The 23,670-nt window shown below is 43.8% G+C and overlaps 1 protein-coding gene across 10 annotated transcripts in view; it reads right to left on the minus strand.

Annotated features, from left to right (window-relative positions):
* The window catches only part of atxn2 (ataxin 2), a 42,397-nt gene that overhangs the window by 1,171 nt on the left and 17,556 nt on the right, over positions 1-23,670 (minus strand). For 3 of the 10 annotated variants that reach the window (XM_056270064.1, XM_056270066.1, XM_056270063.1), the window contains 15 exons: positions 22,631-22,797; positions 21,617-21,832; positions 20,408-20,590; positions 11,765-11,944; positions 11,555-11,662; positions 9,724-9,794; positions 9,299-9,648; positions 8,997-9,063; positions 8,682-8,822; positions 7,836-7,853; positions 6,327-6,399; positions 5,860-6,053; positions 5,024-5,150; positions 3,276-3,646; positions 3,019-3,190 (listed from right to left, as the gene is read on the minus strand). In XM_056270064.1, the coding sequence (XP_056126039.1) occupies positions 3,019-3,190; positions 3,276-3,646; positions 5,024-5,150; positions 5,860-6,053; positions 6,327-6,399; positions 7,836-7,853; positions 8,682-8,822; positions 8,997-9,063; positions 9,299-9,648; positions 9,724-9,794; positions 11,555-11,662; positions 11,765-11,944; positions 20,408-20,590; positions 21,617-21,832; positions 22,631-22,797 (2,438 nt within the window). The remainder of the gene's footprint in view (positions 1-3,018; positions 3,191-3,275; positions 3,647-5,023; positions 5,151-5,859; positions 6,054-6,326; positions 6,400-7,835; positions 7,854-8,681; positions 8,823-8,996; positions 9,064-9,298; positions 9,649-9,723; positions 9,795-11,554; positions 11,663-11,764; positions 11,945-20,407; positions 20,591-21,616; positions 21,833-22,630; positions 22,798-23,670) is intronic. The other 7 variants (XM_056270072.1, XM_056270068.1, XM_056270070.1 and 4 more) reach the window with 5 other exon arrangements.

Below are 23,670 nucleotides of genomic sequence, written 5' to 3' on the forward strand. Positions count from 1 at the left end.
CACATTTAATTAATAAAAAAAAAATGTAGCAAGTATTGGGGAAAATGAATTATGTCTATACATTTTAAAGTGTTATATTGTATATCAAGATGTATGTTGAAAACGTACTGTGACCTGACATTGTAACACCCATGATGAACCTTAGATCTTTGTTTTCAATAAAAAAAGGGGAAAAAAAGTATTTTATTATTTTGTTAATTCAAAAAAACGTAATAATAATAATACTATTAATAATTAGATAAAACAAACATAGTTATGCAATATTTATTATTTTTAGATAAAACATAATAATTATACAAAATAATAATAATATTAATGAGATTATTATATAAATGTTTCTTATATATTTTTATATATATATATCTCAACCCTCTACAATGCAAGTAAATGACTTGCATATGCGAATAAATCTTCACTCTGGGCGACTAAACGTCTATCATTAGCCATTGGCAAATAAATTCTTAGATTTTGCTCGCCAGTGTGTGTGTTAGAAGCTAAGTATAAGTTTAGCATAGATATATTTTCACTTGCTGAACACTGACTTAGCGCTTGAGAGTTTCGCTCTCCGTCACGCAATCTGTAGATTCTGTACTATTTCAATGCAGCTCAATGGATGTGCGGGCCAGGGTACCTGTATTTGACGTCCCGTAAACTTTAGTGTGCTGTCGCTTTGCTGAGAGTACGGTGTTTCTCACACACACGCAAAGAGAGAGAGAGTCTTACATACCACGCAGAATCAAATCGTTACATGTAAACGATTTTCTTTGTTGTATTTTCCAGTCAAAACAACAGTTAATTTACAATTATTCAGCTTTTAAGAATAAGCAGAAGATATGCCGGTTTCTCCGGTAGTGGGCAGAACTAATGCGCAAACTGCAAACTCGTTGGCTGGCGCTCATCTATTACCGTCCCTGTTTTGATTTCAGCAAATCAGTTTGAGCGAATGCTGATAACGTGATTAATATTCATGGACCCAGCAGCTCATCAATCCTTAGTGCGTTGTACAGTGCATCCGGAAAGTATTCACTGCGCTTCACTTTTTCCACATTTTGTTATGTTATAGCCTTATTCCAAAATGGATTAAATTAATTATTTTCCTCAAAATTCTACAAACAATACCCCATAATGACAACGTGAAAGAAGTTTGTTTGAAATCTTGGCAAATTTATTAAAAATAAAAAACGGGGGGAAAAAATCACATGTACATAAGTATTCACAGCCTTTGCCATGACCCTCAAAATTGAGGTCAGGTGCATCCTGTTTCCACTGATCATCCTTGAGATGTTTCTACAACTTGATTGGAGTCCACCTGTGGTAAATTCAGTTGATTGGACATGATTTGGAAAGGCACACACCTGTCAATATAAGGTCCCACAGTTAACAGTGCATGTCAGAGCACAAACCAAGGAATTGTCTGTAGACCTCCGAGACAGGATTGTATCGAGGCACAGATCTGGTGAAGGGTACAGAAAATTTTCTGCAGCATTGAAGGTCCCAATGAGCACAGTGGCTTCCATCATCTGTAAATGGAAGAAGTTTGGAGCCACCAGGACTCTTCCTAGATTACAAACTGAGCGATCGAGGGAGAAGGGCCTTAGTCAGGGAGGTGACCAAGAAAGGAGAGAGGTGAAACTTCCAGAAGAACAACCATCTCTGCAGCACTCCACCAATCAGGCCTGTATGGTAGAATGGCCAGACGGAAGCCACTCCTCAGTAAAAGGCACATGACAGCCCACCTGGAGTTTGCCAAAAGACACCTGAAGGACTCTCAGATGATGAGAAACAAAATTCTCTGGTCTGATGAAACAAAGATTGAACTCTTTGGCCTGAATGGCAACAGTCATGTCTGGAGGAAACCAGGCACCACTCGTCACCTGGCCAATACCATCACTACAGTGAGGCATGCAGGTGGCAGCATCATGCTGTGGGGATGTTTTTCAGCGGCAGGAACTGGGAGACCTCAGACTGGGGCGACGGTTCATCTTCCAACCGGACAACGACCCTAAGCACATAGCCAAGATAACAAAGGAGTGGCTACGGGACAACTCTGTGAATGTCCTTGAGTGGCCCAGCCAGTGCCCAGACTTGAACCCGATTGAACATCTCAGGAGAGATCTGAAAATGGCTGTGCACCAACGCTCCCCATCCAACCTGATGGAGCTTGAGAGGTTCTGCAAAGAAGAATGGGAGAAACTGCCCAAAAATAGGTGTGCCAAGCTTGTAGCATCATACTCAAAAATATTTGAAGATGTAATGCCAAAGGTGTTCCAACAAAGTATTGAGCAAAGGCTGTGAATACTTACGGACATGTGATTTTTGTCGTTTTTTATTTTTAATAAATTTGCGAAGATTTCAAACAAACTTCTTTCACGTTGTCATTATTGGGTATTGTTTGTAGAATTGAGGAAAAGGAATTAATCAATTTTGAAATAAGGTTGTAACAACAAAATGTGGAAAAAGTGAAGTGCTGTGAAAACTTTCCAGATGCACTGTATATTGTTATTATTATCTTTTTAGAATAATCACTATTATATATTACTATGATCTTTTTCTGTTAAAATGACAACTATGCATTCATACATGGTTACCAAGTTTTAGTTCTAATTAAAGTACTATCATTAAATAGTGCTTTATTATCTTATATCAAAATATAATGCTTGATTGACTGATGTTAAGTGTACGTTCAGATATTTAAAAAGCTGTGCCATTTTACTAAGATAAGCTGATTTGGTGGAATCATTCATATACTCTCTCTCTATCTCTATATATATATATATATATATATATATCAGTCTGGTGAGTAAACAAAAAAAATTTACTAGCCAATGGCGATTCTATTGCCAAGGTGTGCGTAGAGGGTTGTATAGATATATATAATAATATATATATATACACACACTATATATATATATATATATATATATATATATATATATATATATATATATATATATATATATATAATTATATATTTTTTATATTCTCTATGTGTTCAGTTGAGCTGAGAAAGGCTCTTACCAGGGGTGAGAGTGTAGGAGTAGTGTGTGGCTGATGACACAGGGATGGGGTTGAGAGTGCCCTGGGGCATCGTAGGTTGGGGGCCAGTAGGAGCCTGTGTGGCCATCAACATCATAGTGGGGTGTGAAGGAGTGCCATGATGTTGAGGCACCATCCCTGACTGCATGTGTGCCTTTAGAGACATAGTGAATTAATATCCTCTGAATATTTTTTTTTAATATTTATTTTTATAATCCTGGTGTCTCACTAGCACTCACCTGCTGCACATGAGCCATATGGTTATGGTTGTACCCATGCTGCACCTGCTGGGGGTGGATGTAGACGGTCTGCTGAGCAGAGGGGAAGCTGGCTTGAGGGGACTGAGGGTTGGGGCCGGGGGTCATGGAGGGTGGGGTTGGTGCCAGGGCAGAGTACATCTGCTGTTGTGGTGGGTTGCCCAGGTGCATGGCCTGGGCTGCAGCCTGGTGCTGGGGATGCTGAACGGGGCTGGGGGCCGGATGGCTGCCTCCGTGCTGGTTACCCTGCTGGGGTTGTCCTGTCGGGGTGGCAGAGGGCTGAGGGTGCTGAGGATGAGGGTGCAGGGTGGAGTTTGGGTGGGGAAACTGCTGAGGAATGGGGGTAGGTGACACTGAAACACAAAAAAAAATGACATGCAGTTATAATGTTTGATAAAATAAATCCAGTGAATGCGATTGTTAACAAAAAAACAAACAAAAAGAAATATATGATAAATTAATTACAACAACAAGAAACATGACAGGAGGAAGATCAGTCTATCATTAAAACATATTTACATTTAAATAAAATAGCATCTAATTTTCCTTTATTCCTTGAAGGATTAGTTCACCCAAAAATGAAAATTCTGACATTCTGACACATTACTCATCCTCATGTCGTTCCAAACCAGTAAGAATTTATTTCATCTTCTGAAAACAAATGAAGATCTTTTGGATGAAATCTGAGGGCTTCCTGTCCCTCCATTAACACCAAAAATTACCACTTTGGTGCTTCAAATAAAGTTCATAAAGAGACCGTAAAACTAATCCATATGAATTGAGTGGTTTAGTCCAAATTTTCTGAAGAGACACAATCACTTTATGTGATGAACAGATAAAATTTAGGCTTTTATTCACATAAACATTCATCAACTCACACATCAGTTGTGGTAAACGGAAGCTCAAGCATATTAGCTTGATGTGCGAGAACCAATGAGGTTCATTCTCGTGTGTTACGCAGCAACAAATGAGGTTTGTTTTCGTGCGTGAAGCAGGTTCGGTTGAGCTTCTGTTTATGTTAGCTGATTAATGTTTAAATGTGAATAAAAGCCTAAATTAAATCTGTTCATCATAAGGCCAATTCACACTGCACAGATAAACGCCAACAAACAAGTTGGCTGTTGGATTTAGAATTTTATGAAAAATAACTGTCAAGTTTACACTGCCCCAACAGACAAATACTGATTGAACATATTCATTCAGGTGAAAACAAACTCCGACCAATGCCAACAGAAGCCGACTGGGGTAACACTGATCCGACAAACCCCAACAAACGTGTTTGTTAGCGTTTGTCTATGCGGTGTGAATTGGCCTATATAAAGCAATCGAGTCTCTTCAGACATTTTGGACTAAACCGCTCAATTCATATGGATTAGTTTTACGATCTCTTTGTCAAATTTTTTAAGTGTCATAGTGGTAGTTGCGTAGCTGTCAATGGAGGGACAGAAATCTCTCAGATTTAATCAAAAAGATCTTCAGTTGGGTTCTGAAAACGAATGAAAGTCTTACGGGTTTGGAACGACATGAGAGTGAGTAAATTGGGACAGAATTTTCATTTTGGGGTGAACTAACCCTTCAAGTCATTAATGTGTGGCTCATTACAAAGACCAACATTGTAGCTTCAAGCTATTCAGAGGAAACAAAAAGTGACAGTAAATTTAGCACAGTATGACAGTAAAGGGGCAAAGTGGGCTGTCAAGGCTTAGTCTTTATGCTGGGGGAGTTCTTACCATACATAGTATGCGTCTGCTCACCATACTGATTGGTGGAGGAAGAGACCAGGCTAGGCTGAGCGTGGCCAGGAGGGGTGATCATCCTCGCACTGCCCTGAATCATAGGACTGAACACATGCTGGGCCTGAAACACATGAACACAGCATAATATTAATCACTTTCACTTTTCTTGTTTAAGACAAGAACGGTTGAACAGTAAATGGTCTGCAAGATAGTACCTTTAAGAATTTTCTTCAAGAAAAAAAACCCTTGTATGTTTTTCTTGTATAATGGGGAAAAGAATCTGTCCAAATGTTATCCAGTCAATTCAATGACATCACTCAATCTTTAAACAGATTTTAAAGGCATTCAGAGTATCCAAACAAATCACAACAATGTTTTATTTAAAGATTCTTAAACTTCCCACTGTTGTTTGTTGGTATCTTTTCAGCAAACAGTAAAAAAGTACAGTCTATATAGTATGAATGAAATCCAGGGGTACTACATCCGTCATGTTGGCTTTGTCATGAGACCTAAAGCACCAGTTATATCACTGCCATTCACAACTCCTCTTGCGCAGCCATATGGAATCGTAAAGTGTCCATTGGATGCAAACTTCAGAATCTCAATGGAGGTATTCAGCCATTCAGGAACTTTTCACTCAGTTTTATAGTAGACATTTGAACATACCAATTTCATGTACTGCCTCCTAGTAAAGAGGTTGGTAGGGAAGAAAGCATATTCAGACAAAGGGTCATCTTTTTGCTAAATAATCATTTATTGGTTGTGTTCATCTTATATTACTCTGCTTTAGTAATTCCTCGTTAGAAATTACATCTCTAAAGTCACTGTACCTGGGACTGGTAGTGGGGCATCTGTTGTACCAGAGGTTGACTAGCAAACTGCTGGGGGCTACAAGTGAAGTATTGGGTGGAGTAGGCTGGGTTCTGTGCCACGATGGGCGGCCCGGCAGCTGTAGCTGGATGCATCATTGTAGATGTGCCAGGTGGGTGATGCTGGTCCGGCCTTTGCTGTGGCATGTTCGGTACTGCAAGCAGATACAGCAAAAGAAGAGAGAATGAAAAGGGCATTTTGCCTTAAATCATTATAGATTGAGAGAACATCATGAAAAATAAACTATTTTACACAGATCGTATTTCCTAAATGCATAGACCGGCAAACAATATACAAAATCAATACACAAGAATATAGTATAATTCCCTCACATTGAAAAAGCTCATGACTAGAGGATGGAAAACAGCCTGAACTAACATTTGAAAGCAGCTTTAAAAAGCATGCACACAGAGAGAAGCATTCTCACCTTTACCTGGTCTGTAGGGCTTGTTCTGGTTCATGGCCATATGAGGAACCTGAACATGGTACATGGCTGGAGGCTAAAAGATGAGGAGCAGAACTTGAGATGCAGAATTACATACATGTTCTGAGTTTTTACTTAGTTCACAGTCTTGAAAAACACTTGCTTAATGCATCTTAAGACTATCATGCATCATATTCTGTTCATCACTTCTGTAATTTACTTTTAGCACTTTTTCTTCTTGTCTCAAAGCGCTGACAGGAAAAAGCTATTTGTACACATTAGATCAATGTTGAACCCCTCATTCTCTGTTTCTCAAAGACCCAGAAAATTGTTGTCCTCTACTGCTGATGGGTTGTTAAAAACAATGAGAAATACACACATCAATGCTTTTGAAAAAAGACTGACATAAATCCACACAACGTTCTGGCTTTTTCCTGTTCTGGTCAAGAGGGTTCATGCAAACAAAGCTTCAATGCTCTAACAGAACCAAACAAAATTAAAATAAGGAAAAATGTAAAAACAAAATTTGATTACAATTTTGAAGCAAAAAAGAACAAAAAAACTGCTCATTCAGAGTACTGAAAAATCTCAGTTGATAAGGTAGGCAAAAAAGAAATGAGAGTTTAAAAATAAATTGACAACAGTATGGAATTTTAATAAGTAAGAGATAATCCACGGCTAGCTGTGCATTAAACGATTTTAATGTTTAACGTTGCGGCAAAGAACCACCCGACGCGAAGCCTCCGTGGAGTGCATTCAAATCGTTTAATGCACAGCTAGCCGTGGATTATCCCGCTTATACCATGGTCATTTGCCAGCATTGACAACTTAAAGCTGTTATTGATGTTTGCAGTGCAATATTTGACCGGAAGGGTAAAAATTACGCTTATTTCCATCAGTTACGACTCGTTAGATTTAGCATTCTGCGCGCTTTGAATCAGATACAGAGATAGTTTGTAAGATTCAATTTATTACAATAAATGAATTATAGCATTTATTTGAAAGAGAGAGAGAGAGAGATGCGTGTGTTAATTACCTGTCTGTTCAGCTGTGAGTTTAATTACTTCAAAACCAGCGATGTAACCCCCTCAGTGCTGAGAAATATAATGTAGCGATTCAGTAGCAAATCTATTTTATTAATGAAAGTCACAGGGCAGAGATGACAAGTTTCTGTGCTCCTGAATATTTCTGTGTGTGCAGCGCGATCTCCGAGTGACGTTTGCTTGTTTGGTTCAATGTAAACAACGTGAATGATGTATGCGTCTGTGTGCTTCAATGAAAAAAGCGCATTTATATAGAACGGTGATTCAACTGACTTGGAACTACCGGTGCATTAAACTGTTTTATTGCACACCTTCCAGCCAATGAGAATAGAGAATTCAGACAGACCATGGTATAATAATAACTGATCAGCAGTAAGTAACGAGCAAACCAACATCTGCTGGTCAGTTATGCAGGCAAAAATCTCATACACGTTTTCAGTAGAAAAAAAAAGCTTAGAATTGCACAAACCTTCCAGATAATGCTTTTCTAATGGAGAGAGAGGAAAGAGGGAAAAGAAACAAAAAGAACCAGTCTTTAGTGTGATTATCACTTGCTTTCTTCAGTATAATAAGATTAGTTTTCTAGAACATGTGAGTTACTAAAGATGAATCAACGTATTTTTAAGAGAGGCTACAAAGGAAAATGAATGACTGAACTATTGCTTTTGGGTTTAGCATTTACTAAAATGCATCTTTCCACTCTACACCACAATATATTCAAAAAAGTAAAGCTTTTATTTTGGTCAGTAGAAAAAAAATTAAATTAGTAAATATATTATCAAATATCAGTGTGGTGCAACTTTTTGGGCTGATGATGAACCATGAGCTCCTTCCAAAGGTTTACAGCATGCTACCAGTAGAACCATCTGTACTTTATCATGTTTGGACCTTAAGGTCTGTTCACACCAAGTCCACATTTTTGCACAATATTGTAAAATAAACCAGTGCACACCTATAAACCATTTAGATAGAATTCCAAAACTTTCATGCCATTTATTTAAACCAAACTTAGAATGAACAGCCCATTACTGGCCCTTCTCACTGAATTAAAACTGCAATCATGTCAATCATCAATTGAGCAATCATCTGATGGGTTATACATGCAGATACTTTGCAAATGCAACTGACAAATGAAAGTAAAGGAGGGATGGCTGAAGTATGAACACAATCAGGACATCAATGATCTTGGCACATGAATGAAAATAAATACAAATTTAAACAAATGTCTTTTTGATGATTTAGTACAAACGTAGGCTTCCATGCACAGAACGAATTAGATTAAACTGACAAGAGGGGTTCATATAATGGTGCTCACCTGAACGCCAGGGCTCACAGGGGTCAGAGGGTACATCTGGAACATGGTCTGGCCATAGACGGCAGGGGGCTGCTGTACTACGATGGAAGGGCTGGGCTGACCCTGAGGCCGGGTCAGAGTGGGGGTTGTTGCGGGTTTAGGCTGAGGAAACAGTTAAAAAGAAATGTATGAACAAGTACATTTCTATCTTATATTAGTTTGTCAAAATGACCTGACTTTAAGGTACAATATATTTTGTCTCAGAATTTTTTTTTAGGGGGGGAATATGTTGATTTCAGTTCATTTAATGACAAAACAAACAACTGATTTACTTACAGGGGAGCAAAAAACCCTTGGGTTGAACTCCTTGGCATTGGGATTGAGAGTAGATTTTCTAACACTCCTAAAAAGTGCATAAACAATAAATCAACATGGTTTTATTTACTATACTACAAGAACATTTCTCAGGGGAATGAGCAATACAATATATTACTGGCATGCATCATGTTGCTGAGAAAGACTCTTTTAAGCCTCTTTATACTTTTGATAAAAAAATTATTTCTCATTTTGACAATGAATTCTGTCACTGATTCACACTGCCAATGCTACAGCGTTTTCATTTTCTTCTGCTGACTCACTCTGCTACAGGGTCATTCTTCTCCTCCTTCTCATCCTTATCTTTTGCAGCAGTGTTGGCCAGAGGCGAGGTGGTCTGGACACCCTGAGATGTCACATCAGGCCCTCTTTTCTGCTCTGGTACAGCAGAGGAAGGAGAGAGTAAAGGGGTACCAGATTTACTTCCTGCTAGGGCGACGCTCACAGAAGTGGAGGTTTCTTCATTAACGCCGGGCTCCATGGAGACTTTGGGTCCTGTTGAATCTACTGTGCTCTTCTCAGCTGCTTGATCGTTTGGCTTTATTCCAAGGTCCCTTGGAGTCTTGTTCACCATGGGATCAAAAACTGCATCTGAATTTGAGCTAGACTGCAACTATAAATGATGAAGGGATTCAATAAACTGAAGTACAGTTGCTGAAACACATAATGGAAGAGAAATAAAACTTACCCTAAAATCTTCACTGAATTTTTTTAAATTATCTATTTGTTTCCTGTGATCTGGACCCATGCTGAGAGGCCCTAGGAAGATCAAAAAGTGAAAGAATATTTTTTAGAAAGCACACCTATTACAAAGAATTCACAGTTACATTTGATTTTTCACTAAGATCTGTTTGATGTAATGGTGTCGCGATATAATGGTATTGAAATGTCTGTCTCTGAAATATTTTTAAAATGAATTGATATTGTGTTAATACTACACATATAATATAATAAATAATCCAGTGGCAGTAACTATCTGGCTGACACTCCAACATAGTAGATGGCAGTATTGCACCTTAAGGGGCCATTCACATTTTGCGTCTGAAAACACCGGCTGCGCCGCTTTCTCCTCTTTTCAAAAGCGCACTGCCGTTGCTAAGCAATCCTTAGCCGCGTTCTTCATGAAGACGAAGAAGTTGTTGAGCGCCGTGATTGCGTCGCTCTCTATTTGAGCGTGCTTGTCGCACGTCTACATTTAAAACAACAAACTTAAAGCAACACTAAAGAACTTTTCCTCTTCGGTCGCCCTACAGGTTGGAAGCGGAATTGTCCATTACCGCTGTCGTAAATAATTTAACCTAATTCAGCCTACTGTCGCACGCACGCTCACTGTTTATCTAGCACCGGCTTTGGAATGAACGATGTCCACAGACAAGGTAGGGACAATCACACTTTCATGCATGATTTCATGAAAGTATGATGTATTGCGACATCAGAAACAAAGAAAAACTAAATAATGACTATTGTAACGCTTGACGTAAAGCAAGTCAAATTTGTAGTTTTCTTATGTCTCATTCAAACTACAGAAACGCGATCCGTTCTGGCAAACTTACATAGTGTGGTTATAGCAGATATAGGACCGCAAAGCGAAGGCAGAAGTGCCTTTCACCCTGTACACTTGATGAACCGCTGAAACAATTTTGTAAACATTATTTTAAGGTAAAAATTCTTCTTTAGTGTTGCTTTAAGCACACAAAAGACGTGACATGTTAACTGCCCATAATGCTGGTAGACACCAGTCATAAGACAGAAAAAAAGATAACAACAGCGCAGCGAGTAGCTACAGTACTTCAGCCGCACAAAATTACTAGACAGACACCCACACCAAAAAAAGTTTTGGATTCTGTGGGCTTAGATTTAGCCAGGATTAGTTCAATTAAGACATTTAAGTAGCTTTTATAAATGTGCCTTAGAAAAAAACATTGTTGGTGTGCATCCTGAGACAAAACAAAGACACTGACATATTTTAAGATATCAGTGCAAATTGCTTTGAGTTAAAACAGCTCAAAACGTGCATTTTAGTCTGGGACTAGGCTTAAACCTTGTCTGTGAAACCGGGGGTAAGTGTTGGAGACCCCAGTCTGCAGGAGGTGCTCAACAGGACATTCTTTTTGTATGCTTTTGTACAGTTAAAAGAGGCAATGTGACTGATAACATTACTTATTTTTCATAATTTCTATAGATGTCGCAATAATGTCATTATCGTGAATTTGTGAATCTGATATTGTGACAGCTTTAATGTATATGCCGTACCTATACTTGTATTGTAGATTGTGTTTGATAAACTGAAAAAGTCATTTCTCACTCTATTTACAGTATCAGCAATTTTGAGAAAGAAAATTAATTCTTAGAAGCCAAATCCTTAATTCATACTGACAACTGGCAATTTCTGCTTTCTACATGCTTTGTGTCAACACAGCAAAATCACATGCAGAAAAAACAGCTTTAGCAAAAGCTTCAAAATTCAGATCCAAAACGGCTGGCTGTAGATGATTAATAACATCTCCAAAGGTACACACCCTTGCCGATGGATCGAGCGATGCTTGCAGAAGCTTCAATAGGCTTCACATTCTCTTTGTTGGCATTAGGAGAATTTTGTCTCGTCTCTAGTACTCTTGATTCTTTGGCTATAGAAGAAAAAAAGAAATGGAAAAAAGGGCTGTTGTAAGATCTGGTACAGATGAAATTAATAGCACAAATGGCCCATATTGTGTAAGGGACGTCCTAACCCTCTTCTATTGGAGATGCTTCCAGGTTGGTGGCCGGGTTAGCTGCTGTGGGGGAAGTCACCGTTGTGGAAGCTGTCATAGAGTCTACTGGCACTGTACCAGCCTGTGGGGAAGACAAGCAGGAGGAGCTTGGAGCACCTCCACCAATGCTATTCTGTCGAGGTGAACGAGGTCTGTGCGCTAAGAAAAGTGGGAAAAAAATTAGTGAGCATTGAAGTGTTTCCGACTGAAACTGAAATCTGGGCACAGATTTAAAATCTAGGTTTACCACTAGGGTTGGGAACCGAGCAACTTACCGGAACCGTGCGAAATTCCTAAGTTTCGGTTCCAAAAATGGTTCTGGTGCGATGTGTGGGCGAGGTGCAGGGAGATTATCCTTTAAAAGCGATTTCTCACCTCATGAATATTAAAATAGTAATGAATGCACTGAAAAGCCCCCCTGCTACTCATATACGTTTTGCGTCAGATATCAACGAGAGAGAGAGAGAGAGAGAGAGAGAGAGAGAGAGAGAGAGAGAGAGAGAGAGAGAGAGAGAGAGAGAGAGAGAGAGAGAGAGAGAGAGAGAGAGAGAGAGAGAGAGAGAGAGAGAGAGAGAGAGAGAGAGAGAGAGAGAGAGAGAGAGAGAGAGAGAGAGAGAGAGAGAGAGAGAGAGTGTATAAAGACAGTAGAGCTGCACGATTAATCTTTAAAAGATCTCGATTCAAACACCCACGCAATCTTATTCCTAAATGACAAAAACTTCACACCGGAACATTCAAAACTGTTTGCGCTGTCACTGACCCAGAGAGAGCAGTTGTCAATATATATATATATATATATATATAGAGTTGTCTTTTTAACCACACAGTATCGATATTTCTGTAACAAATATTCAAATGATCACAGAAGTACTGAGATAAAAGTTTATAGTTAGAGTATAAACACTGATGTCTACGGTAGCAACCAAAATAGAGTAAATCACCTTTTGAAAGTCGCTTCAAATAACGAGTGTATCGATTACATCTGATGCACAAAACATTCATAAAGACCAGAGATGCACCGATTACAATTTTCTAGGCCGATTCTGATTTCCGATTTTTTCAAAGTTTGACCTGCCGATACCGATTTTAGCTGATTCCGATTTCATTTTTTCTAACCACTTTACAGCACACACAAATATTTATTTTCTCTCTTTTCTTTAGTAGAACATTTTACATAGAACATTTTTTAACAGTAATCGCTATAAAATAGGACTATATAAATTACTCCTGGTGTGGGAAATTCACACACATCTAAAAGTGCAGTGTTATGGAAGAACCATTTCCTTCTTTTCACATCCAATATCCAACTAAAAAAAATGTGTTCATTTCAAAAAGAAAATTCATTTTCTTTTCTGACATATACTCAAGTTCTTGTTAAAACACACCAGACATGCAAATTCTGTGCATTTTGGGCACTTTTGTGTGAAATCATATTTATTTTGTCAATCAAAAGTGTGCTTTGACTTTAATTAGGCGTGAGCAGTGCAGCAAAAATAGACTCTGCGCCGAAACCCGCGTTTCACCGCTGCTCCTGCTTGACGCTCACGCGCTGCTCCTGCTCCCGGTGTGAATGAACGAATCGGTTACCTAACGTAACCTCGGTTCTCTCTAGAAGAGGGAACGAGTATTGCGTAAGCTAGCTTACGCTGCGGGAAAGATTCATCTTTGCTGAGATATTGAAGCCAAAAAATTATTTCATAATTTTGTATCCATACACAACGCAGTTCCTCTGCGGCAGACCTAGAGCGGGCTAGCTAGCAGCTCATTGGTTCGCTCAGAGAGAACTGCTTAAGCCTATGGGAGAGCAGGGCTGAACCCGCTTCCAATGAGAGGCGCCCGCGCGCTCATTGCGTCATGACCCGCCAGAATGGGCGTGGCCATGGTGTATATAAGGCGCTCTCCCAGGCTTATATGTTGATTTATTTCAGCGTGAAGCGAAACGCTAGTAGCGCAAGCACGGCCGGGAACGCAATACTCGTTCCCTCTTCTAGAGAGAACCGAGGTTACGTTAGGTAACCGATTCGTTCTCTTACGAGAGGTTCTCTCGTATTGCGTAAGCTAGCTTACGCTGCGGGAACACCTGGCCAACGCCGTGCGCGCTACGAATCCACTCATGAAAAACCCAGGGATATACCGGGGGAATTTCTTAACGTGGAGTGAATGTACAAAGAGGCCGCAGAGCGGGCTCATGAAGTGTACACATAAGCATGTATGGGGCCAGCAGAGCGGGCACATGAAGTGTATAAGCATTACAGGAGAGCACAAGGGGCGAACCGGTTGTGAGGGACCTCCAGAAATGCAGCTTCTTAGAGAGCTGTTCGTCAGACAGCTAGTAATTTTGCCTGCAAGGCGGGAACTTCCAAGTTATAAAACCTGACAAAAGTGGACGGGGAGGCCCATCCCGCGGCCACACAAATGTCATGAATGGAAATTCCACAGGACCATGCCCACGATGAGGCCATGCCTCTAGTGGAGTGCGCCCTGATGCCCAGAGGGCAGGGCAGGCATTTAGATGCGTAAGCAGAGGCGATAGCGTCCACTATCCATCTAGACAGTGTCTGTTTTGAGGCGGCCAGACCCTTGGTGCGCCCCCCAAACGACACGAAAAGCTGCTCAGCGCGTCTGAACGCGGCAGCGCGCGTAGTGTACAATCTCAGAGCCCGCACCGGACAAAGGAGATTGGCATCACGCTCACTATCGGATGAAGTCAGAGCCGATAGGGAGATAATCTGAGCCCTGAACGGGGTACCAATCGCCTTCGGGACATAGCCATGCCTAGGTTTGAGAATGACAATCGAATCATTCGGTCCAAACTCAAGACACGCGGCGCTGGATGAGAGCGCGTGAAGATCCCCAACGCGTTTAACTGAGGACAGAGCCGTCAGGAAAACGGTTTTGAGCGAGAGGTATTTCAGATCCACAGACTCGAGCGGTTCGAACGGGGGTGCTTTCATAGCTTCAAGGACTATAGAAAGATCCCAAATCGGAACCGACGGGGGCCGCGGAGGGTTCATCCTCTTAGCTCCCCTGAGGAAGCGGATGACTAACTCGTCTTTGCCCAATGACTGAGCGCGTCGGGGTTCCGCGAACGCCGCGACGGCTGCCACATAAACCTTGAGAGTGGAGGGAGACCTGCCCTTGTCCAGCATCTCTTGAAGGAAAACAAGCAAAGACGGCACCTCGCACGACCGTGGGTCCAGCTGTTTGTCGGTGCACCATTTTGAGAACACAGACCATTTAGACGCATAGAGCCTTCTCGTGGAAGGTGCTCTAGCCTGTATGACAGTGTTTCTTACTCCCTCTGGCAAATCAACGAATAGTCGTTGATCACCCATGCATGCAGCGCCCAGCGCTGTGGATGGGGGTGCCAGATCGTGCCGCGAGCTTGAGAGAGGAGATCTGCTCTGACTGGGATGGGCCACGGGGCTGTCTGTGACAGCTGCGTGAGCTCCGGAACCCAATTCTGACTCTCCCAACGCGGGGCTATGAGGAGCACCGAGTGGCGTGTGTCCCTGATCCTCTGAATTACCTGTGGTAACAGAGCGATCGGAGGGAATGCATAGAGCGGGCGGCGAGGCCATTCCTGGGCTAGCGCGTCCTCGCTCTTCGAGAAATATATTGGGCAGTGAGCGTTCTCTTCTGACGCGAAGAGGTCTACTTCTGCTCTGCCGAATAGTCGCCACAGTAACTGGACCGTCTGTGAGTTCAGGGACCATTCTCCTGTGGAGATGAGGTTCCTGGACAGTATGTCTGGACCGTCGTTCAGATGGCCCGGCACGTGCGTCGCTCTGAGCGAGAGCAGGCGGCTCTGAGACCAAACTAGAATGCGGTGCGTCAGTCGACAGAGATTTCTGGATCTGACACCGCCCTGACGGTTGAGATAGGAGACCACGGCCATATTGTCCGAACGGATCAGGACGTGGTGTCCCTGGATGCGCGGGAGAAAGTGCGAGAGCGCGTTCTCGACCGCCAGCATTTCCAGACAGTTTATATGTAATGGGCTTTCCTGAATCGACCAGTGGCCGAAGGCCGGTGAGCCCTCGCAGACTGCACCCCAACCCGTGTTGGATGCATCTGTCGAGATGACTTTTCGGCAGGAAAAGGTCCCCATCGTGACGCCTAGACGAAACCATTCTGCTACTGTCCATGGCTGCAGCGCCGTGAGACACGTTTGCGTAACCCTGATCAGCTGGCGACCCGTGTTCCACGCGCGGTGGGGTACACGGCTGTTCAACCAGAACTGAAGCGGGCGCATGTGCAGAAGGCCCAGCTGAAGTACAGCGGAGGCTGAGGCCATGTAACCCAGCATCCTCTGAAAAGTTTTCAGAGGCCTGCGGGTGCCCATCTGGAACGAGGCGGCTAGACGCTGAACACTGCGCGCGCGCTGTGTAGACAGGCGAGCCGTCATCGTGACCGAGTCCAAATCTATTCCTAGGAAGGAAATCGATTGACTGGGATGAAGGGAGCTCTTTGTCCAGTTGACAGAGAGGCCCAGCGTTTCCAAATGGTCGAGGAGAACTGCGCGGTGCGACAGAAGCTCCGTCTGTGATTGGGCCAAAATCAGCCAGTCGTCCAGATAATTCAGAATGCGCAGCCCCTGGCTTCGCAGGGGGGCGAGCGCCGTATCCATGCACTTCGTGAATGTACGGGGCGCCAGAGATAAGCCGAACGGGAGAACGGCGTATTGATAAACAAGACCCTCGAAGGCGAAACGTAAGAATGGCCTGTGACGGGGATTTATCTGGATCTGAAAATAGGCGTCTTTCAGGTCTAGAGATATGAACCAGTCCCCTTGGCGCACCTGCGCGAGGAGTTTCCTGGTACTGAGCATCTTGAACGGTCTCTTCATGAGCGCTTTGTTCAAAGACCTGAGATCTAAGATCGGTCTGAGGCCGCCGTCTTTCTTGGGAACCAGAAAATAACGGCCGTAAAACCCCGACTCGGTCATAGATGGCGGGACTCTCTCTATCGCGCCCTTTTGCAACAGCGTCGCAATTTCTGAGCGGAGCGTGCCGGCGGCCAGCGGGCTGACAGAAGATTCGAGCTGCGCGCGCGCACGAGGCGGGCGGCGGCGAAACTGTAGCAGGTAGCCGTTCTTTATAATGCTTAACACCCACGGGGAAATGCCTGGAATGGCTTCCCACGCTTTGGAGCATGCGGCTAGTGGCCGAATGGCTGTATTGCCCTGATTGCTGCACATAGCGGGCTGGACACAGTGTGTGGGCGCGCTTTGAATGTGTGTGGCAACGGGATTTGCACTCAGAGAGGAGTCTATGGGCCGTGACACAGAGCGAGCAGAGAGGGGACACGTGCACGAGCTCGTGGGCGTGTTTATGTTCTCTGATATTAGAGCGGGCTGTGCCCGTTTCATGTGATGGGGCTCTGATAGAGACACGGGATATGTTATGCTTGTGTGTATGGGTGAACACATGATTGTGGGCACATTTTCTACACAACTGGCAAAATTTCTCTTTTTGAGATTTCTCTGGGTAGCCGTAAAAACGGCTTTTTGTCGCTCGCAAGCGGGCTGGGACACCGGCTTGTTTGTGGCGGTCAACACTACAGCAGTCGGCGAAATAACGGGGACTGGCAGAGGGCGAAGCTTTGACGGCGGTCCGGCCGCGGCGGGAGAGCACCGTCGTTTTCTTGACATTGTTAGGCAGACTTCTGATGATCAGGCTTCAGCGTGATCTTGGGTCGCGGGCCACGGGGGGGCGGCGGTCTGCGGCGGCTGTCAGAGCGAGAGCGAGGGCGAGGGCGGCCGCTCTGACTGCGCTGAGTTGTTTGAGTCTGCGGAGGGGGGCGCTGTGATGGGGCTCTGGCGGAGGGCTCGTGAGAGCGGCCCGCTGAAGAGCTAGCGCGGCGGGGTAGAAACAAGTTCATCGCCTGAGAAGCTTTCTGTACTTCAGAAAAGCGATCGACAATTCCCGTGACGGCAGATCCAAACAGGCCCGTCGGGGAGAGGGGCGCGTTGAGAAACGCGGCGCGCTCAGAATCTCCCATGTCGGCGAGCGTGAGCCATAAGTGTCTCTCAGCAACACAAAGGCTGGCCATGCATTTCCCCAGAGCTTGTGCGGCGGCTTTAGTGGCGCGAAGGGCGAGATCCCTAGCACTTCTCAAATCCGTGACGGCGGGGGGGGGGTTTTCTACCGCCTTCGGCCCATTCACGGAGAATATCGCTCTGTAACACTTGGAGGACAGACATAGAGTGAAGCGCAGCGGCGGCCTGACCGGCGGCGGCGTAAGCGCGAGCATGAAAGCTCGAGGTCGCTCTGCAAGCCTTCGAAGGAAGCGTGGGTGAAGAACGCCATCTAGCGGAGGGCGGGCAGAGGTGTGTGGCGACCAAGTCCTCGACGGGCGGCATGGCTGCATAGCCTTTCTCGGCGGCTCCGTCCACCGAGCGCAGCGAGGCGGATACATCGGAGCGATTTCTAGCCGAGAGCGGTGCATTCCAGGATTTTGTCAGCTCTGCGTGAAGTTCAGGCAGGAATGGAGCGGCCCGGGTGCACGCGGGGGTCGAGCGCCGATGAAAAAAGCTACCGTCCATTCGGTTCGGGGCCTGCTCGGGTGGAGGAGACCACTCGAGACCGAGGCGTTCGACGGCCTGTGAGAGGAGGCGCATCAGCTCCTCTTCTATCCCGGCGCGGGTCCCCGTCGACTCTCTCGCGGATCCGAGAGATGACCAGTCTTCACTGTCAGAAGCGAGCAGTGAACAGGAGTCCTTCTCCTCCGCGGCGTCATCGGAAACAACAGAGCGGCCACTCGGCGGCAACTGAATGTCCGGCAGGGGCGGGGAGGGAGAGCGGGAAGCGGGAGGCGGCGGCGGCGGCCCGCATGTTTCCGCTGGGGGCTCCGGCGGCCTTTGAGAGCGGCGTTTCTTTTTACGCGGCGAGAGAATAGGCGGCGCGGGAGCGGTTTTCACTGCCAGAAGTCGTGCCCGCAGGGACGATAACGGCAGGCTTTCACAGAGGTCGCATCCTCCATCAGCGAGGGCGAGTTCTGCATGCTCGAGTCCCAAGCAGAGAGCGCAGATGACATGGCGGTCTCCGTCCTCGAGACGAGCGCGGCAAGAGCCGCAGGAAAAACGAGACATCTTTAAAAAGACGCTCGGCTCTTTTAGAAATAGAGAAAGGATACAATCGTCGGATGGCCTAGCTTGCTGGGCGGCTGAAGGTGGCGAAGACGGCCGGCTTCTTCAGGGTCCTTGAGCTCGCTAGAGGATGCCTTCTTCGACGGCGATGGCTTTTCTCAGGAACAGCAGAAGCGTGCAGCTTGCTGAAGATGAAATGAATCAACATATAAGCCTGGGAGAGCGCCTTATATACACCATGGCCACGCCCATTCTGGCGGGTCATGACGCAATGAGCGCGCGGGCGCCTCTCATTGGAAGCGGGTTCAGCCCTGCTCTCCCATAGGCTTAAGCAGTTCTCTCTGAGCGAACCAATGAGCTGCTAGCTAGCCCGCTCTAGGTCTGCCGCAGAGGAACTGCGTTGTGTATGGATACAAAATTATGAAATAATTTTTTGGCTTCAATATCTCAGCAAAGATGAATCTTTCCCGCAGCGTAAGCTAGCTTACGCAATACGAGAGAACCTCTCGTAAGAGAACTCATTGATTTACATGCACGCCGGAAATAATACGCGCTGCTCACGTTTGCGGTGTGAAACGGCCGTAATTCACAAGGTTTCTTACATGTGCGTTCCGTGTGCACGTGTGATGCTGATGTTGCGCGATGTTAATCATGCGGCGCCCGAGTGAATTTGACCGGCATAAAATCGGCATATGTCAGACTGACCGCCCGGTCGCCGATCATGGCCGATCACGTGAAAATCAGCCAATTCCGGTCACCAGCCGATCAATCGGTGCATCTCTAATAAAGACGACTGTTAAAGCTGCAGTCCGTAACTTTTTTGTGTTCAGAATTTACATCAAGTACATCGTACATCATGAATGCCTTTTTTCAAACCGTGTTTTTGTCTTATCCTGAATAACTACGGTAAACCTGTAATAAGCGTTTATACTTGGACTAGTTTACACGGGTCAGGTCGGCACCGCTGCGGAGTAGCCCAGTGCCTGCGTGACTCGTAATAGACATAAACAGAGAGAAGTAGCTCCGGCTACAATGTTCTTCCGCAAGATGCATGCAGTTCTGTTTATTAATCGCTAGAGCGCTGATTCATCCAGTAATGAAACAAGTGAAGTCTTTATGAATCAATTATTCAAACCGCTTTTAAAAATAATCTGTTTCACCTGTCTGGATCTTACATGTGTGTTCAAGCATATTCTACCCCTTCTGAGAAGGTATTCTCCACTGCTGGAGATACAATAAGCTATGAGAGGTCCCAAATTCTCCTAGAAAATGCAGAAATGTTTATTTTCCTTCTGAAAAATAAATTATTTTTGCGAAAATTGCCAAATAATATGTTGAATTTGTTGACCTTACCAGTCTGTTAAACTCATTTGACAAGTATAAGAAACAAACACAAAAAGGATTGTGCATTTTTCCCTTACTACAATTTTTTATTAGTTGTTTTAATCATTTTTATTGAATGGGAACTGGAACCGAAAGCGGAATCGTTTGGCGGAACCGAAAAATTTCTTACAATTCCCAACCCTACTTACCACCACTGACAACAGATGACCAGGTTCCCCCAGAAGGGCTGTTGCGAGCAAGAGGGGGAGCAGAAACCTCCACCGATGCACCTGGAGACATATAATCAGGCTGAGGAGGACCACCACCCCGACAAGAGGCCACTCTATGAGGTCTCGGAGTTCGCTGTGACTTGGGAGACATTCTTGGAGGACCTGCATTCACAAACATAGAGATGAGTGAGTTCTGAAAGAAGAAACAAACACCCTTTAGTGCATCTCTCATCAATGTGTAGTGTGTAGCTCTCTCCAAAAGCAGATGCTCTATGTGACATTCAAAGTATCAAATGTGAAGCAAACACTGAGGGGAAATAACTATGCCAACTATTTGTGATTTCAATATGTACTGGATTCACTACAATAGAGGTACCAGAAAATGTTGTAGTTTTAACCAAATATGAGTAAGTCATACGCTTCAGTAGCTTTGTCATGTACAGAGCCCTGCACATGACAAGCAGAAGACAAAAAAAAGATACTGACCAAATATTAAGAATTCATTCCCACAACTGAACTAAAATTAAAGAACAGATTAGAACAAAGTGGCCATGAAAATGAGGGAATGAATTAGTAAAATGTGGCCACGATTGAAATTAAAATTAGGAATCACATTACTACAATGTGGGCTTGTTTTAACTAAAACAAGGGAACAAATGAATACATTGTGGGAACAAATTCATAAGTTGTGGGAACAAATTCATAAGTTGTGGGAACAAATTCTTAATTTGTGGCCTCAATATCTTTTTTTTTTTCTGCATGTCATGTGTAGGGCTCTATCCTCATGAAAAAATTCTAGTCAATCTACCTGATATACATTTGAACTGAAGAGGCTGTGACAGTTTCTCATTTGATGTATGAGAATAGAATGTCGAGCCAATATCAGACATGGAAAGAAACACTTGGGCATTGTTAGTGGTGTCCCCATGGCCAAAATACAATGCCAATCCTTAAACACACCGCAGAAAATGAGTGGGTGAAACATGTCCCAAATTCACTTCAATCATGCATAGAAAGAGGGATAGCAATAGAAAATGAAACAAGAGGAGAAGTGAGTCGTTTTATTAAACACCAGGAAAGTCCCACAGCTGTTAGTGACAGCCTTAATTCAGGCATTCTGATTGCAAAACGTGAACCTGAGCAGTGGTGCCACAACAAAATGACTGCTCAGTCTGGAATTTCTGGTACCTTCTGAGGACAGGCGTTTGGGCATGGTGGACAGGGGCCCTGAAGAGCCATGAGCAGAGGGGTGAGACAGGGGCCGAGAGGGCCTGGATGGGGGTCTGGAGGGAGGCCGGGTGGGCGTGGCCGCCCGGGGCGGGAGAGAGTTGGTGGGGCCTGACTGGTAACGGGATGGAGGGCGAGAGGAGGGAGATGGGCAGCGTGAGGGCCAAGGGTGTGCACCTGACAGAGATGAAATGAGCCGAAATGAGAGGAAAGAAAAACTACATTTGACTGAGAGAGCGGGGGAAGGGAAACAAATGACCATGTAAATTGAATAGGAAAATAGAAAAGTCTGAAGGCCTTATAGATTGAGAATTTTAGATATGATTTCCAGGAGGAAAGGTAGAGAGGAGATGGAAAAGTATTGAGCAGGAATGACAAGACACCAAAGAACATTTCAAGATATCTTTGGTTAATTCTGAGGCAGTGAAACAGAAAACAATAAGGAAACGGGACTTCAAAGAAAGAACATTGGAAAGATCAATCAGATTCTCTTGGAACAGCAGCCTTGGCCAAAAGTACTCCCTTGCCCGAATCCTTTTATCATGAAAGGACTGAAAGCCAGAGACATGATTTGAAAGATCGACTGTTAGTTGAGGAGAGAACAATGGATTAATAGATGCCATAGAAAGCCAAGGGGATTTTTTATTTTTTCCTCATTATAATTTCTAGTATTTTAAATGGAAATTTTGACTACTGTTTTAATGGACTAATAAGGAATGATCCCGTTGAAAGTGACACCAGGGGAAACTTTGAGACGTCTATCAAAGATCCAGCCAGAGAACATATAGCACATTGCTTGCTGCGCTAGTAACTCCACTGATTATAATTCATGGATTCAAAGCTGCATAACCAATAAACATACAGTTTGTTTACATATATTACCAAATTTTATCGTTTGAGGCATCATTACACTAGTTACTAGCTATTTTAGACGACATGGATACCCAACACAAATCATCACAAATCATCTTGTACCTCCATTGACCACACGCTGATCCATTGTGTTGTAGTCGTGAGATCCAGATCTGGGTGTGGGTGGCCCAGGGCTACACTGAACCAGTCTGGGTGAATTTTGACGACCAGCTCCCCATGACATCCCTGGTTCTCGGTTCCTCTGACTAGGGGGAATGTATTTGTTCTCTCTGTTTAAGTAAACAAAATAAAGAGGAAAACTCTGGATTTAAATTTTTTTTTTAAATGAGCAATACTTTTCAAACTGAATTCAATTCTAACCAAAAAAATGTAGTGCCAACTAATAACGTTGTAGTAGTGGTAATGGTGATAATTTCAGCATAATTTCGTGGGTAAAAAGGTCCACTATCCGTTCACTTAATGCGAAATTTGCGTGTTGGGAAATATTTAGTCCAAATGCAAAATTTCTGTTTGAGTGGATTCCTATTGAAACAACGGTAACACTTTACAATAAGGTTCATTAGTTAACATTAGTTAATGTATTAACTAACATGAACTAACAATGAGCAATACATTTGTTACAGTATTTATTAATCTTTGTTAATGTTAGTTATTAACAATCAGGGTTCCAGACTGCGACCAAATTGGTCGCATATGCGACCATTTTTTAAAAATGTGCGAGTTAAAATGTTATGTGGTCGCATTTGTGCGAGTGGACGCTTGAGCAACAGAACGCCGTTGTATCAGCTGCTGCTGCAGTCCATGTTGCCTACTCGTTCATTTTGAACATAAGTTACGCCGTAACTTATGTTCAAAATGAACGAGTAGGCTACATCATGAATCCATTTTCCAAACCGTGTTTTTGACTTATTCTGAATCACTACGGTACGCCTATAATAAGTGTTTATATTCGGACTATTTTATCCCGGGCTCGTCTCGGCTGCGGAGTAGCCCAGTGCCTGCGTGACTCGCCATAGACATTAACGGAGAGAAGTTCCGTCTACAATCTTCTTCCGCAAGACACGTGCAGTTTATTTATTGACGAACGTAGACGTCACGCGCATTGCACACTGATGGTGAAACGCGCCAATTACGAATTCACG

Source organism: Rhinichthys klamathensis, unplaced genomic scaffold (genome assembly GCF_029890125.1).
Source record: "Rhinichthys klamathensis goyatoka isolate OS25496 unplaced genomic scaffold, OSU_Roscu_1.1 h1tg000296l_1, whole genome shotgun sequence".
NCBI classification, from domain to species: domain Eukaryota; kingdom Metazoa; phylum Chordata; class Actinopteri; order Cypriniformes; family Leuciscidae; genus Rhinichthys; species Rhinichthys klamathensis.